This window comes from Zonotrichia albicollis, chromosome 4 (genome assembly GCF_047830755.1).
Source record: "Zonotrichia albicollis isolate bZonAlb1 chromosome 4, bZonAlb1.hap1, whole genome shotgun sequence".
Classification (NCBI taxonomy): Eukaryota; Metazoa; Chordata; class Aves; order Passeriformes; family Passerellidae; genus Zonotrichia; species Zonotrichia albicollis.
The window spans coordinates 51,319,121-51,337,237 of NC_133822.1; the positions used below are offsets into that span (position 1 = coordinate 51,319,121).

Consider the following 18,117-nt stretch of genomic DNA (forward strand, 5'->3'; position numbering starts at 1 on the left):
TAAATTCTCTGTTGTTATGATATGTCATAAATTCATTACAGTACTAAGGTGGCCGATAAGCTCCAAGATGAGATCATAACAGCAAGTTTTGTATTGACATGACCAATAATTCCCTGGTTTGTTCCATCTTCTTATCTAATACTTTCATAATAAACTCCGGAAAGGAAGAATTATCTGTTTGTTATGTCTTTAGATATCCTAGGGCAGCAGGATTCCAATCAATGGATTAGTGGTGCAACTAAAGTACAAATAACAAGTAAAATGCTGCTGTCCACCATTCCTAAACTGATTTTACAATTAGCAATAGCTATTTTTCCTTTCTAAAAAACAATAATTTTACTACATGAAAATGCTCTTATTCTCTCAATCCTGAGGTAATTCTGATAAGCTTGCACCCTGCAGAGTCGCCATCCAAATCATCAGTTTAACATCCTTAAGTTTGTATCCCATCATCTTGAATATGTAAGCAGCATTTTTATATTTCATAAGAGAATGAGGATAATCCTCTAGGTGCTCTGAAAATATTATGGTAACAGTTGCACAGAACATTTGTCAATGAACCCACATCCATTTGCACTGGTTTTTTTTTGAGAGGGAATTGCTAACATTATCAAAAAAAACCCCAAATCATCCAAACCCACAAAGTCCACCAAAAAAACCCCACGCAAATAAAAAAAAACACCATCCCAAACCAAACTAGCCCCACCAAAATCAAGTTACAATTCACAAAATCACATTATTCATATATTCAAAAAAAACCACCATTCAATATGACATGGCAATGAAGCTACTGCAGACCACATACAGCACTTCTAATACAACTGCATTAATATAAGACTCACTATTAGCAACACTACTGACATGAAAATATGTGGAAGTCTTTTAACTATGCAAATGCTTCCCATAATTTTGAAGCATTCTACCTCATTTATATAATCCTGGTATTTGGACACCTCTTCTTCAATACCAAAACACTGGTTGGTGAGAGCCAGTAATTGCTTCCTTGTGTGAAGCATTTTCCTAAAAGAAAAAGAGTTTTCTTTTAAGAGCTGCTTATATAAAAGTGGTGCAATGAACATTACCAAACATTAGAGAAATCAAGAGCTTGCCTTGTCCAGTCATCAGCTTTGTCCAAAAATGTTTCATACTTGCTGACACATTCATCTTTGAAAAGAGCTATGGCTTTTGTAGCATGCAAATACAGCTTCTGCCTGCAACAGAGAAACAACCAAACTAGTGTCATACTGCTTTCAAAACCCCATTACTCTAACTTTCTGAAATTTGGAGAAAGGTTTGTGGACTTAAAATCTGTGCAGCCACCTTTATTCAGGCTGTTGTAATGTGTGAGAACTCAACATTCTACAGGAAATGACAAAAATTTGTTTCAAAAATATATCCTAGCATGGAGGAAAAAAATTATTTGAAGCACTTTGTTTGTATTTGTATTCATATTTGTATATGAATAAATGGTCAAATGTCTTCCTTGAGTCAGCTGGTATACTTCAGAATTCTAAATGGAAAGGACAAAAGTCCTAATTATTTCATATTTGCCTACTGCAGATACTTGGAACTTCTAGCATATATGAATAATCCTTTGCATTGAGTAACATACATGCAAGAAAAAGAACAGGAGTTTTGTGTCAGCCTAATTTTATGACAAGAGGAAAAAGAAGCAAGCAGAAAAGGAAAAGAAAGGAAAACAAACCCCAATTCTTGTTAGTGTGGCAGACAGTAGTCCCAGTGTAGTTGCCTAGCCATGCTATGCATTGCACCAGTAAGTGTAGGGGATACTGCAACACTGCAGACCAACACCTAGTCCAGGCATTTCATTAAGTCTTGCATAAAAAATATTGTTAATTAAATTGTAGATAGAGTGTAGCTGGACTGTCATCAGGAATGCATACCTATCATTCAACCAAAAAAATAAAATTCAAATTGAGAGCTGCTCCCTTACCCGTATCTGCCTAGAAATAAGTATTACAAAGGCCAGCCTCTGCTGATAATAGCACACAATCTTTAAGAAAAGCCATTGCCATTTCCCTGTGGGGTGAATCAAGTATAAAAGAGATGGACTTAGGATCTCAAACCTGTGCAGTCCCAGGGATATATCTATGGTAGAAAATATACCAGTATTCAAACCAGTATTCAATATACCAGTATTCATTTCATGAAAATGAAGCATACTTATTTGAAGTTTGTCATACACTAAGACAAGGACATGGTTTTAGTAGTAGAAACCCCTCTCCTCTGCTTGGCAGTTATTCAGTTTAGCTTTCACTATGGGAAAATCAAGTGGCAAAGTTGTGCCCTCTGCATGACAGCTTTCTACCTGTAATTGTCAGTGAAGCCACATTCATGACAGGAAGAAAAAAATTTTTTAGAAAATTATGTAAGTGGTGCCTAAATTCATGCAGCATTTAGCAAAGTCTAGGGAACCATGCAAGCGACCAGACACTAGGAGAATAATTCATTTACTTAAACCTAAGCATCTAGCATCATTTGAGACAGAATCTTATAACGGTTTGGGTTGGAAGGGACCATAAAAATCATCTAGCTCCAACCCCCCTGTCACAGAGCACTGCCAGGGATGGGGCAGCTGCAACTTCTCTGGGCAACCTGTTCCAGTGTCTCATTACCTTCACAGAGAGGAATTTCTTCAATGAATCCAACCTAAATTTCCCCTCTTCCAGCCTGAAGCCATCACTCCTTGTGCTATAACTGCAGCTTCTGATGAAGAGTGGCTCTCAGGCTTCCCTGCAGCCCCCCCTTCAGCTACTGGATGGCCACTGGGAGGACTCCATACAACCTTCTCTTCTCCAGCAAAGGTGTCCTGCCCTGCTTCTCACCACCTGCCCATTTGACAGGGTTCCCATTTGACTTGGCCCTACCTCCCAGTCTCAGAGCACGTCTCAGACATTTTAGAGCAATTTAAATGGCATTAGCCATCTGCATATGAGGAACTGAATAAATGCTGAGACAAGTACAGCAGTATAGAATCAGTGGAGACTATGGGAGTTTAGAGACCCAAGTTACACACAGATGCTTAATGTGAACACCTTGCATGAGTGACAATCTTAAACAAGCATGGAGAATGGGACTAAAATTAATTTTGTGTGCAATATTTCCTGTAAGATTAAATCATTCTGGAATTTAATTCAGCTAGTCCACACTTTACTCATCTGTAGAAAATTATGTCCACTTAGCTTCAAAGTTATTTCAATCTTACTCAGGGCTTTTGCCTGCCTGAAAAAAACCAGGGAAGAAGTGAACTTCCTAGAAAACAGTCATGCCCAGATAACAATCAGGTATTTGCCTTTTAGAAGGCCTATCAGTGAAAAAACTCGACAGCCAGAAAGCACCTCATTATCATAGGCTAGTACCCCTATGTATTTAAGATTTCTAAAAGAAATTTTTTACAAAGCAATCCTAAAGAGGTTACAATTTACAATAAAATTGATAGAATAGGTTATTGGCAAGAGCATTTGGAGGACCTGAAAGCAATCATGGTAGTTCCCAATGGTAACTTCAAAACTTACTTGTCAAACTTGTGTATTTGTTCTTCATTATAAGGAAGCCCTAGGATCAGAGCAGATGACAAACATTACCAATCTAACTCTGCTAGTTGTATTTATGCAAAACTCTACTAAGTTTATCCACTTCCTACACAGTTTCCTTCTTTTTACAGGTCAAAGTGGTCATACATGTTTTTCCTCCTCTCTAGTCTTGCAATTCAAATTTATGCTATTAATAGTGGTGTTTCATTCATAAGGGCTCTAGCATGGTATCACACTAAGGACCTACAGACATATGCACTGTGGCTAACTGGCCATACCTACCACTAATACCCTAGTCAAACTAAGACTGACCTGTCCCTTGCATTACATTTTATGTTAAAAGTGAATCAAATAAATTACTTACTTCGTTCTGCTTTGTCTTTTTTGAACTGATAGTAGATGTCTGTAATGGAAGACAGCAGTGCCTGAAGCCTTTCTGGACTAGAGTGACAAAAGGAAGAAAATGAGATGTTTTATACATAAACTCAAGTACCTATAAAAGAGCTTTGTGAACTACAACTCAATGCAGAATTCAACACATATTAGAACAGTAAGTAGTTACTCACTTTCTGTCTTTTGGATGCATGCCTTCCTGATTAGCCCAGGTGTCAGACAGTAAACCATCACGAGAAAGTTTGGTTTTGACATCTTGCAGACTAGTTTCTATGGTGCCCTGAGAGCTGGAGAGCTGCATAAGAGCAAGAAGGTTCAATCTTACCACTACCACAATCTTCACTAGGTAAAGTGAAAAATTACTACTTGAGCACATTCATACTACAAACTTGTTTGTTTCACTGATCTCCATTAAAGAAATATGCCCAATTATCTGCCTAGGCTTAGCTAGAAGCAGATAAAGCAAGGTATTATTAAAGAAAGAATCATATTTGATGCTGGCATTTCTGTTAGTTACAATTTACTTTCATTCAACAATAACTTTCACCCTTTCATAAATCCCTTATTTATTTCTACCCTTATTCTTCTGGTTTATTAAGAATTCATATAATATCTATCCACATGATTCATACCTTCCTTTCTCTGCAGTTCATACAATCTTCAAAATAAAAATGCACTAATCATCTTTTCCTTTTAGAATGGAGAACTTTTTATCTGCTCCCAGTGTGTTATTTTCAATTTTTCCTTTCATGTCTGGAAACATGATGCACATTTCAAAGCACATCACTTTGAAGTGTGTTCATGAATGTAATATTTTAGAAAACCAACAAAGTAGTCAATAATTCCTTAAGAAAAGGAAAAAATGGAAAAGAAAATACAGCAAAGCAAAATATATTTCAATGTTATAATTCTTGAGTATTTTAGAAATTAGGAATATATTTTCAGGAACCCATTTGCATTACACTGAGCTAATATAAAAGGATCTGCTCTGTTTTCAGAAAGAAACTCACATTAGTATGGACATTTAACAACTGGCAATCTAGAAGCTACATTGAAATTTCTGAGTTGTTATTCCCAGAAGCCTGTGTTACTGTGTATTTGGCTTTTTCTGTAGAAACACGTGTTCAGAATGACAGTGTAACTTCGTCAGACACTTACCCGCAGGAGTTTCGTATGTATCTCTGAAATTTCATCCACTTCTGATGCTTCCAAGTTGATCTGCATCAAATTTTCGTATCTGTCCAGCAAAAAAAAGGCAGTTGAAAAAAAATAAACAAGCAGTGAATACACTCGAAGTATTTCTTGAATCTGTCAAACAACAACCATGAAACTGACAAATTTAAGTGGCCCCTAACAATGGAAAGATTTTAGATTTAAAAAAATATTCCTTGATTTTTTTTCCTGTACTGGAACTGTTAAAAAAAAGTTGAAATTTCCGTTCCTGAATTCTTTATTCTAGTTTTATTACTTGTACTTGACAGGCAGTGGAAGACTATTTCCCTTCACCAAGTAATTTTTTTAATCTTATCAAACTAAAGGTACTTAAAGTAGTCATTTACACACTAATACTTCAATGTACCAAGAAAACTTACTGGGTTAAATGTTTAAAGGCTGGGATAGTAGGACCATCTGTTCATACTGATACTTTCCATATGACCATAGCTCAAGTGCCAAATAAATTATTCAGGACAATGTTTTTTCTCTTCAGTCCCATGTACATTTTAATTTTAAAAACACTATCACAAACAGCTCAACTGCTTTCAAAAAATACATGCTTCACTCAAGTGCAATGCTTTATTTACCTTTTCAAATAAAGACTTTGTATTGTCATGCATTGAAGCACAGCCTTGAAAAGGAAGGACAAACAAGAGGACATGTCCTTTAGAAGACTTTTATGGAGTTAGCGAAGTCAAACAAACTGAAAATCCTGCCCCTTTGTAAGAGGCCAAAAGACCACGTGCAAACACATAGAAAATTTCTGTTCACATGAGAACTACTCCAGTTAGCAAATGAATGTCATTTTTTTTCAAACTACTGCTGAGGTACTCAGAGTCACAAAACAAAAGTGACAGTGGTGTCTTCTTAGTGGCTTTCTTCTGGCAGAATGCAGGAAGAAACTATCTGAACCAAACACAGACTGAGCGAGATCTAGTCCTGCCAGCTAGTACAAATGGGCTTGAAGGGAGTTTGGGTTCTTGCCCCGATGATTTGTATCTAGGCTGCACAGGTCTTATCTCCCAAGTTACCAACTTCACTATTTCACTGTTGTGCTTTTGTGGTGGTTTTGAAGCCAATACAAACAGACACACCTGGGTTTTAAGGTAGGTTTGGCACACACAGAGCAAATCTGTCAAACCCTTGAGCATCCACAATTACTACGAACAAGGTGCTCAATTTGCACAGGCATAGCAGCTCCAACAGGTTTAAGTCTAATTCTTAAGTCTACTCTGCAAACCCAGTGGTTCTACATGTGTGTGTTAATCACCTTGTGGGTATCTGCATTTTCAGAGCAGCCTGGTGAGAAGTTCAGAAAATCTCATGACTAAGAGACCATTTGGGAAAGACTGGCAGTAGGTAGAATAGGAAAACTACCACCCATAGGAGAATGCTAAGAAGAGGTGCTATTTAAAGTTCCTATCCCACTGCCTAAGAATAACACCTTCCTGGGAAGGGACCAAGGGGGGCTGGGCTTGGTTGTTTGGGTTTTTTTTTGCAGCTGCTCTGTGTTGTATTTCAACATGGAAATTCCTTCCACACAGAAAATGCTACAGTCTTAAAACTGTGTAAGGGGCAGTATTTGAAGTCATATGCAACCAAATGCAGCAGCAAAAGCACTAATGAAAGCAAAGCTACTTGATTCTTTGTCCAAGCTTTACTATAGCTTCTAGAGTCAGTGAGAGCAAATGAGCTCAGTCAGAGAAGGAGAAAAAGAACATACACAGTTACCACTAATTAGTAATTACTTGTTCTTATAAGGTGAAGCAGCAAAATTAATACTCTAACTCAAGCAACATATATTACTAAATCTGCTTAAGTCAGTGCCATCAGAAAATCCATGCTGACTCAAATTTAACTTTTATATGCAAAAACACTGCAAATAATCATAACTTATAATACTGTTGTCACTAAAAATGATAATGAAGAATCAATGTGTACAGTGTACTGCTTCTACTCACATTTTCTCAGCTTTCTCAATGTTTCTGCTGCAGAAATCCAGCCTGATGACAATTTCTGCCTTTTTATGAACCATTTCATTGTAATCATCCTTGATTATTTCACTAAAAAAGTGAAGCATTAGTCTATAAGTATAAAGTAATGAATAAAAGTATTCAACTGCCATCCTACCAGCAATCAGTATTACAGTAATATACCTGCAGCAATAATTGCCAGGAGGAATTGTTTTCAGTTAGAGATGCATTAACATAATCCTCATATAAAAATACCGTGTGCAAGCTGTTCAATTCCATCTGCATGTTACCAGAAGTTAGACTTACATTAGACACAAAGAAATTAAATTTGCAAACACTTTAATTATTAAAAAAAAAAATTGTTTCCCTAATGACAGGAAAAAGGGAGAAATTCAGCCTATCCATACTCAAGGATAAACAAAAACTCCAAGATATCAAGAGATGACAGAATTATGTATTGAAAACCAAGGCATATCTCAATTAAAAGAAAAAAGCATAATGAAATGCAGTCAATTGCTTACATCAGCCATCGAATCCCCTTTCTCATCAGCTCCTGGTAAAGTAGCAAAGAACTGGCAACTCTACAGGCATAACATACAATGCCTGTCACTGCCTGGAGGAAAAAAACCAGCATAAGTACTGATCTGGCATTCTCTTAACAATTGCTTCAAGACAATACATAACAGCAAAGCAACACAGATTAATAAAAGGAAGCAACATGAGGATGGTAGTTTAAAATGTGCAACTTGGCCTAAGTTTTAGTCAGGCAACAACCAAACAGCCATTATGAAGGCAGAGCTAAACATGGGTTTTCCAGTTATGCTGAAGCACCTGTTAGGGATGAAAACAAATCTCACAAACAAAAATGACTCAACTTACTATTTCTGTCAAAGTTACAAGTACATTTCTTCAATATTTTAGGAATCAAGCACATACACTAAAATGAACTTGCAAAAACTGACCCTTTTTTAAATTCTAAGGCTAGAGACTCTCTAAATTTACCCAGTTCCACTTACCAGATTGCTGTATTATTTAGAATTGAGAACAAAGTTTCAGATATTATAATTTACAATACTTTAAATAATTAGTATCAACTGATACTTTTCTGTTAATTAATTTTCAAGATTACTGGCATTTAAAGGGGCATACATTTTCAACACTACCATGTCTGAATAAAAGGCTCCTCAGCAGTCAGTTTTTCACATGTATAAGTGAAAATCACAAAGCCAAGTACGGCTGTGCATACATTCAGTAGTTTTAGAAAAACAACCAAAACAATGCAACATCCTTTACTTGTCTCCTACAGATTCTGAAAGTTTCTAAGAGGCAACAGAAATTCCACCGTTCTGCAGAGTCCTACAGACTCCTCTCTATTGAGCAAGAGTTATTTTTCTAATGTTAAATTTTGCACCATTAGAAGGTATGAAGCCTCTAACTCACTTCAGTTCTACACAGTGTAAGGCTCCTTTCCCCACCAACACTGAATTATACAGTAACAGAGCATTTTGAATTTAGAAGACTGGACTTTGAGTTTGGTTTTAAAAAAAAACCCAAACCATATTTTGCATACAAAAGTACAGCTTGAATATACTTTTAGATCCTTTGTTAATAAATACATTTCTATCAGTCACTATCCTCATTAGCATTCTAAAATAGTTTTATTAACATTATTAATTTTAAAATTAAGTAGCTTTCATTTCAGTATCATTATCCATATATATTATTTAAAATGATAATTACTCACTTTAGCCATACTGGCATCCCCATCCAAATCGTAACGTTGATGTACTTTAGGCAGTAAAACTGAAACATAAAACAAGTGTCTGTATTTTATTATTTTTGAGAAGAGACTTCAAAAGTTCAAATTGTTTTCCCTCCCTACTCTGTACACTGCTTTTATGCCTTTTAATATCATGTGCTTCTCATGCACTCCTTTAAAACCAGCCTTTGTCTTAACCGTTTTAAATAACTTGGTATCTTCAGCACATTGTCCTTCCTTTTCCAGACTCACTTCTGAACATGCTGCACGGCACAGAATTCATGCAGGTCTCCACTTGCAACCTCTCTCCATTGAGAGAGCCAACTGTTTCTCTCTGTTCTTCAGCACCACGTTTGCCCACATAGGAGACCATTCCCTTCTCATCACATGGCTGCTTGTTTTCACTGAGGCTCTTAAGGGTAGCACTTCAGCAGCCTCAGGCAGTCCCCACCACCCGAATCTCCTCTGTTCTCTCGCTCACTGGCTCCTTCAGAAGGCTCTGTGACACACTATAAAGGCCCTGTTGATCCTTCCACAAACAGCTAACCTACCCACACTCTTCAGCACCTCTGGGTGAGTGCCAGCTGGCCAGAGCAGTCAGGATTTAGGACATACTGAAAAAAGCAACACTGACCTCTCAACTGCAGCCATGTCCTCCTGCTCATCATTTATTAAAAAAGGGCTCTGGCATAGGCCCCTCTAAAAGCCTCACAATGATAAATGGAAATTCAAGACCTTAATTTCTTTTTTTTCCCTGTTATGGTATTACCTTATCTTCTGAGCAAATGTACATTGCAAAGACCTCCTCTGTTAACTGAAAGGCTAACCACATTCAACAAATTCAAAAAAACCAGTAAAACTTGACTTTCCACTTAGTGAATAATGGAACAAAAGAACCAGCTTTGAGTTACTTTCTATAATGTTTCTTTCTACTTGTTTAAAGTGTCATGCTTCAAAACATTTCATAACTCCATAAGCACCACTACATCTTAGCACACAAATGTTCAGGTTCAAAGGACTTGGAACATTACAAGCATCTACTGTTTCTGTAAAAATGTTATGGATACTCAGCAGTTTTGAAAAACATTGGACTGCATACTTAGAACTTCAGATATCAACAAAAAAATATTTCCAACACTATTATTAAGACATAACAGACATAAAACAATTATATTAAGTAACACAAACTATTTACAAAAGACAGCTGGGAGAAAAGGGAAATTACTTTCATATACCTTCTTCATAGATTAATCCAACAATGTTCACAGCCTCCCTGCTTACTACAAAGATAGGATTCTCCTCTGTTGTTCTGGGGAACTGCTGTGCCAATCTGCCAGGCTCTAGTACTAAGCGCCGGCCTTCATATATCAGTTCTTGATTCTGAGATGGTATTTTTGTCTGCTTGTAGACCAACTCATGAAATATAGCAGCTCTATAATACAAACAATATAATTGGTAGCAGTTAGACTCGCTACAATAGTTCAGCAATTCAGATTTTGTATTATTTAAATGCTTTTATTTCTGATTAAGAACTGGGTTTACACATAAAGCTCTGGACTTTTAAGTAAAAAACCAGTAGGATGGTGCCTAAGACCCTAGGTTGCTGTGTTACAAAAATAAAAGCTATTTCCTGGAAAATATTAAACTTCCTTTCTACCTCTGATTATCTGCCAAAGCATGACTGTCTAAACAAAATTGCTCTGGTCTGAAGGTCAGTAAAAACAGGCAACACTAAATGAGGGGAAGGAAGCCTACTTAAGTTTTCTAAGGCATATCCTTTTATTGAAAGGAGATGGATGGTCTCTCCAAAAGCAAAGTCTGGTGTTTTACATGTAAAAAAATTAAGTTCAGTCAGTAAGCTAACAGATAGCCAGATTATTTCCTAAAACAGCAGTGATAAGGAAGAGCAAAGACACTTTGGAATTTTATTTACAGCAATCAATAGATACAAGGACAAGAACTCATAATACCTCCATAACTCTCCCCCCCAAAAAACCCCACCACAAAAGCCTACTACCACAACAGCAACCAAAAACCAAACTAGCAAAACCTCCCACAAAGAAGAAAAACCATCAGTACACTAAAGGGAAGGACCAGTTTGCCTCCTGTGCAGCACTAGTACACTATTACTTCTTAATACTACAACTAGTTAAATAATCACACATAATGTAAACAATAATAAAAATTAGAAGCAAGATTTCTCTGCAAAAAAAATATTTGGGCTCTCTCAAAGTAAAAGTGATGGAATAGAAAAGAAAAATTGAAGTGGGCAGGACTGTGTTTACACATTTGATGAAATAACAGTATGTATCTGTGTATTAGAAATTAACACGTGCTCTGTATTATCTGTAACACAGCAGAGAAAAGGCATTTATGTTTGTACATCTTACAGATTTTAACATCAGCACTTTGTGGTCATAAAGTGAACCCCATCCAAATCAGGATCCTAAACTGCACCAATTACCACTTCAGAGCCCCTGTGAGAGTTTTACACCACAGACAATCTGCACACTTTGTATGCTTGAAGACATTATTTTTATTTTTGGTCAGCATGTTTCTATATGCACTATGACTATACAGGATAATTGTGCCCTTTTACTTCCTCAGATAAACTGCCAAGGAGAGGTGGCTGAATTTGTAACACTGGTGACATGAGGTCACAGGTTACTGAATTTGTAACTGTTGGTCTGAGGTCACAGTGCTGTTAACCTGAACAAGAGTAAAGTAACACAAATAGAGAGAGCACTTACGTGTTATAGTTGTGAATATAAACTTTGTGCAAGGTCATCTGCTGTAATGAAAAGATGTGGATTATTATTCGGTGCAGTATGTCACTCGTCTCTGCAAAAAACTGGTCAAATCCCCAGCATTTCTCCTGGTCTGCTTCAAGAATATTCGCAAGGACAGGTGTGAGCAGTACTTGCAGACCCCTAGAGGACACCAGGGAGAGATGAGACAACTTGGTTCTACCTGGAACATTTTATCTTGCAACCAATCACAATAATTCATTTGACTTGTCTCATGCATACACATCTATTATCCCTTAAAGAATACGTGAGTGCCTTTTTTCCTACAATGAGCAACAAATGTCCATTGTTTTTCATTAATACATGTACTTTACATCTTTCCTTTTCAGGCCTAACTATCAAGTATTTTTTTTTTGTATTTAAGAAATTTCAGTCACACTGCAAAAATTACATAAAATTTACTAAGTCTACATTGTAGAGCTGAGGCCACTTTCTACCACCCCAGTAGCATTTTACCCAGCTCACCCCACACAGCGCAGTGTATCATTTTGAAGGAAGCTACTGCCATTTAGGATTTGCTGGTGGTGATGCTTGTGTGAGCACACCATGTTGCTTTCAATCAAAATCAGCTGGATTAGCAAAGACTCATTATTTAAACTGTCAACACTAAGAATTCATCCTGATTGAGATAGGCCTAAATAAGTACTCTGCACATGCAGCTTCAATGCTGAAAAAAACCCTGTGCTACCCATTGCCTTACAGTTATTACTATTCTAGGAGAAAGGTCAGCTTAAATTTCTTGCATTTCTGCCTTGAGCATCTGAATAGTAAGGAACTTTATGGATCCCACTTGTGCATTACCATGAACAACTTCTTGAAATTTTAACATTATGTACACATCAAGCCTGAATCCAGCAGTAGAACTGGTAACATTCTGGAGCAAGCTGCAGTTGCTTGCAAGCACACTGCTGACTGCATTGGAGGTCAGTGAATGCTTTGCTCAAACTCACTTTAGTACTAAACTTTGAATACTGTTTGAATACTACTTAAAAGGATTACTGTGAGCAGATGTTTAATGAGAAAAAATCTCCTTCCTTTATTATTTCAAGCAGTTCAATTGTCCAGAATAAGTAGAGGAACAAATGAGCAGTGTCATGAAAAATACATGCAAATTGCAAATTCTGCACATTCTAAACTAATGAATTCATATAAACCAGACTTTGACTCTACACCCCTTAAGGATGTACACATTTGGCTTTCAAAAAGGTTTATTTCTACAGTCTCTTCATAGAACAACTTATTTTCTCCTTTACCATGAAAGATTAGTAACTTTAAAGTACGGAAGAAGTCTCAGGAAGAAAAATGGGTAAGTGGGCTATGGGAGGTGTTTTCAAAATCAAACCAAAATTAGATCTTCCATGGCTCTTCCTACTGAATATTATGGACATATGAAGCAAAAATATGATGATAAAATTGAAAAAATGCAAATATGTGTTAAAATGCACTGTTGTGACCTTTCTCCTAGCAAAAAGTAAGCCTCTGAATTGTCTTTGCTTTTAATTTCCTTCCTACTGCATAATCTTTGTCACGACTGAAGTCACGTTCTTGCAAGAAATGAGGGCCATCAAAGTTATTGTTTCTTCATTCCTGAGGGTGGAAAAAGTGCAGTAATAGTATTTCTTCTCAAACCACATCAGATGTGCTCATTTGTAAATTAGCAATCAGAACTATTTGGACAGATGGGAAGAAAAAAACCACTTGATAACCAAATATCAGACTGTACTGATGTACTGAAGAGTTCCAAGAAAAAAACACATCAGACCTCTGCTCCAAAGACCCAATCCTAGAAAATAACTGGAAAAGCCCAATCAAGTGGCATTGAAACACTTTGTGAACATTTTTAAGTTCAAACTTACTTTGAAAGGCTACAAGAAACAGGCATGTCCCAACTCCACTCAATAGGTCCATTTTCTGCTTTCTGTATTCCAGAAATAGCACCAGAAGGCTTTCCAGTGATTATTTTATACCTGCAATACATGACAAAAATGATGGAAACTTCAACTACTACCTCTTATACATATATAGGTTACGTAACTAATCCTCAAAGGGGTGGAAAAAATGCAAATTTAAATGACAGGCTGGCCTAAATTTGTAGATGGTGCAAAAATTCCCAAACTTCACTTAAAAGCTGACAGAGCAGTGCTAAAAGAGTAAAGAACAAAAAGCTATGCTGGAGAAGCAGTTTTGTCTACCTCAGCCTTGGGGAAAACTTCTGGAGATATTTCCAACATACTGAAGGAAACCAAAGGTTTTCACAAGGATTAATGAATCAAAGTCAATTTAGTTCAATTTACACATTAACATGCTAACTTCAAGCATGTTCCACAGCCATAGACAACATTCAGCCACCACAAAGTGGCTCGGGCATAGAGAAGGAACATCCAGAAATCTGGACACAATTTGGCATTGTTTAACTTTGTATTGCACAGGCAAGTATTTCGCAAATTTTTCATGAAACGAAATGAGGATCAATAAACTTGTTGCAACAGAATATTTCAGTTGTGCTTTCTTCTTCTGGAGGACAAGATGTATACAAAACATCTCTCAAGCAGTTACTAGAATTCTTATGTGAAAAAAATCACAAGATGGAAAATTTCTTCAACTAAGAAAACTGGAGTCGGTTTTACATGGAGCATCAGAACAGGATGGTATTGACGTGTTAGAGGTTCCAAGTACCACCTTGCTTTATTCTTAAAGTGCAACACACAGAAAAACAAAATAGAACCAGACTAAGATGAAACAGGAATCGAATACAATTGTCACATCATAGGCATATCTTCTGTTTTCCATGCAGGAGCCATCCCTGTTATCTGCAGCTGCAGTTCCACAACTATACTACTCAAATGTCAGTCTCATTGGTAGTGCACTCATTTCAAGACTGCTGGGTACGACCATCATTTAAAGGACAACAAAAATTTGCAGCACCAAAACCCCTTTTCAGAATACCATCATTTCACCTGAGCATCCAAGTTACATAAATGGCACTGCAACAGAGCAGCTAGTGTCATGCTGAAGGAAAGATGTGTGGAAAAACACCAGTATTTTGGGGGAACTCAATTCAGGTCTTTCTCAATTTAAATGCTTAATTCAGATCTTAAGGTGCCACACAGTAAAATCCTTGTTGAAGCAGAATGTTTCTACTGATTTTGGCTGGGTTAGAGTTAAGTTCCTTCATAGTAGTGCATGGTACCATGTTTTGGATTTGTGACCAAAACAGTGTCAATAACACAGGCATGTTTCACCATTGCTGAGCAGCACTTACACAGCATCATGGCCTCTTCTACTTTTCTACTGCCCTACCAGCAAGTAGCCTGGGGCCAGGCAAGAAGTTCAAAGGGGATACAGGAGGACAGCTGACCCAAGGGACATTCCACACCATATTGCTCAGACTCAGAAGCTAAGGAGGAGGGGGGGAAGAATTTGCCAGAGTGGCATTTACTCAGGGACTGACTGTGCATCAGGTGGCTGCTCATGAGCAACTGGGGATTTTTCTGCATTACTTGTGTTCCTTGGTTTTGTTTCCCTTGGGGTTTAAGAGGCAAGGGCTGCTGTTTCTTGTGGAGTTTTTTTTATTTATTAAACTGTCTTCAGATCAGCCTATGAGTTTTTGCACTTTCACCCTTACAATTCTCTCCCCCATGCCACTACAGAGAAGTGAGTGAAGAGCTCTGTAATGTTCAGCTGCCTGCTGGGGCCATACCACAACAAGAGAGTGTTTTTCCTTTCATATTTTCACTGTTTTAAACTTTTTCTATATGTGTGTAGGATTCCTTGGTAAAAAGCATTTCAAGGGCTGATTTAATTTACCAACAGATCAAACTCTCCTTCTAAATTACCTACATCACTTCCTTGTTCCTACGAGGCCCTTCGAAAGGTCGGAAAGGCAAGCTCCCCGTTGCAGCGTGGTAAAAGGTCACCCCTATGCTCCACAGATCCACTGTTGCTCCGTACTTCTTCTGATGCTCTTTCCTCAAAACTGCTCGCTCATACATATCAGGATGCTAAAGAGAAAAAAAAAAGTTACAATTGGTTTATGAAGCTTTATGAAGAAAAAAACCCAATTTATCCTTTCACAGCAAGGTAATCTGTCAGTCTAAACTTGCAGTTCTTTAAAAAAGAAAAGCTTGCTTGTATCATTCTGACAAGTATCGCTATATTCCTAGGTATGACTGTTGCTTTAATTAAAAAGTTTGCAAAAAATATTTTAAAATTCAGCTGGAGAGTGACTACTAGTATAAAAGACCACTAAAAAAGAGAAGAAATTCAGTATTCCTCCTGATGATTTTGAAACAACAGAAATCAAATGGAAAAAAGATCCATAGCAGAGGAGAGTATCAGCTGTGATTCACATGTGGGAAAACATAGCAGGAAGAAAATCATACTAACGTGCTTGTCTCAATACTTCTCTACCTGCCTCTCTTTGGTTAGCCAAGGTTTCACATGAATCTTAACCACACCTAATGTCACCCAAGTAGCTCAAATACAAATTAAAACATCTACAGAGATAAAGGCAATTATATTCATAACTAAAATATAGCTGTCCCTCCTTTCACACAAGGCAACAGTTAAAGCTGGACCTGGAAATTATTTCAAGGCTGATGTATTTACTCCAGCAGAAGATGGCATGACCCAAGGTGAAACAGTCCAGTGGAAAGTTATAAAAACAATTGTAATACAAAGGTTTAAATACTAATTCCCAACAACCTGACCTTGATCTATTCAACTATAATCATGAACGGCCTCAGGCTTCAAAAATTTCTTCAACAGAAAATTAAATCATATGGTCTTACTAAATACTCTTCTGTGCCATACAGAGAAACAAATTGTTCATCATCTTCAAGTTCTCTCGCTGCACCAAAATCTGTAAGTTTGTAAACAGACTGCCCATCTTCACCTATAACACGCATTATATTGCCTGGCTTGATGTCACGGTGCACTATTCCATTCTCACGGAGATGGTTCATCCCAGCCACTTCAATTGAAAAAACAAATACAGAATTCATGTACACATTGGGACACACTCTGTGCAAACACTGAATTGTAACTGATGCTAGGAAGACACACTTATGTTCTTATTGGGAAATGTGAATGAGAAGGGACACATCAGTAAGAGAAAGACCATGACCACAGGTTGCTTTTTTTTCTTCCTAAACAGTTAAATTACAGCATTTCTCGCCCTCAGTAACATCTCTCCCATAAAGTAAATTTTATAGCAGGTAAACAAAGGTAAACCATATTATTTTTCTAATTAACTCTTCTGAAATTATCGCTAGAAGTCTGTTCAATATGTGAAAAGTAATCTTGAAATAAAGAAAAAAAATACATCAATACTTTGCACATAAATGCAGATACCTATACCAACACAGATATAAATGTGTGATTCCATATGACCATATTAATTTGCTCAATTCGTTGACAGTCATGTAAATTTGTCTCTTGCTGTTTCAAGGTAAATAAAACAAGTATGAGATTGTTTCAGTCAACAAATTAGACCAAAGAGCTAAGTCTACATACCCACATCTCTCAAAACAATTAAGAATTCAGACTCTGGCAAACCAAAGGCATTAGACGGCTCCTCTAAAACTGTGTACAAACTCCCACATGGACAAAATTCCATAACTAGTACTTTGTGTCTAGTAGTTGTCTGAAAAAAAAAAATCAAAAAGAGATTAAGAATCTGACTATTGTGACACCAATGTCAGAAATTACCTATAACCGCAAGACCTTACTTTCAAAAAAAGAAAAGTAAAATCTATAGTTATATCATAATTTCCATTCTGGTGATCTTCAAAAGAAGTGCAGGTGGATTTTTATATTGTTTCACGTATTCCAACTTGGAGAGGGGAAAATAAGAAAGCCTCAAGTTCTAGGCACTAGCAGGTTGACAGCAGCATTGACAGGTGGACAAGTGAGAAACTGCACACCATAAGTGCTGAGAATATCAACTGTCCTTTACTCTTTACTCATCTCATCTCATCTCATCATCTGGATCATTTAAACTCAAGAGTCTCAGTTTCAGTTCAGCTGCTCCAATTTATACTATTATACTACTGTATAGCAGTATCCTATGTCACCATTTTAGTTGGTTGAGAAAGAAAAGCATAAAATTGTCAGGATTACCAAAACACCTTCAACTATAAACAGTTCCCTTATTCAACTATTAAATATTAGTACATGTAGATACCTTAAAAATGCTAATTCAGGATAAAACTTAGGACAGGCGGCTTCTCAAGATAAGATTCATTACTTGAGCCTACACACTGAAGATGTTTCACCTACTGAAAGCAAGCATATTCTTTCTTACAGCAACAACAACAACAAAGAAGAAAGAAAACCAAAATATGGTGGTGGTTGGGTGGGAGTATTTGTATCACCATGTATGTTACCATTCTTTAAAAATGCAACTGCACACTTTA

General features: G+C 37.0%; 1 protein-coding gene across 2 annotated transcripts in view; it reads right to left on the reverse strand.

Annotated features, from left to right (window-relative positions):
• TBK1 (TANK binding kinase 1) overlaps positions 1-18,117 on the reverse strand; it is a 28,150-nt gene that overhangs the window by 3,904 nt on the left and 6,129 nt on the right. For both annotated transcript variants that reach the window (XM_005480563.4, XM_014272432.3), the window contains exons 4-18: positions 17,216-17,345; positions 16,492-16,673; positions 15,542-15,702; positions 13,558-13,668; positions 11,645-11,824; positions 10,130-10,326; positions 8,880-8,938; positions 7,657-7,748; positions 7,124-7,225; positions 5,106-5,184; positions 4,121-4,242; positions 3,919-3,995; positions 3,537-3,576; positions 1,110-1,211; positions 924-1,020 (exon numbers count right to left, since the gene is read on the reverse strand). In XM_005480563.4, coding sequence (XP_005480620.1) covers positions 924-1,020; positions 1,110-1,211; positions 3,537-3,576; positions 3,919-3,995; positions 4,121-4,242; positions 5,106-5,184; positions 7,124-7,225; positions 7,657-7,748; positions 8,880-8,938; positions 10,130-10,326; positions 11,645-11,824; positions 13,558-13,668; positions 15,542-15,702; positions 16,492-16,673; positions 17,216-17,345 — 1,731 coding nt within the window. The remainder of the gene's footprint in view (positions 1-923; positions 1,021-1,109; positions 1,212-3,536; positions 3,577-3,918; positions 3,996-4,120; positions 4,243-5,105; positions 5,185-7,123; positions 7,226-7,656; positions 7,749-8,879; positions 8,939-10,129; positions 10,327-11,644; positions 11,825-13,557; positions 13,669-15,541; positions 15,703-16,491; positions 16,674-17,215; positions 17,346-18,117) is intronic.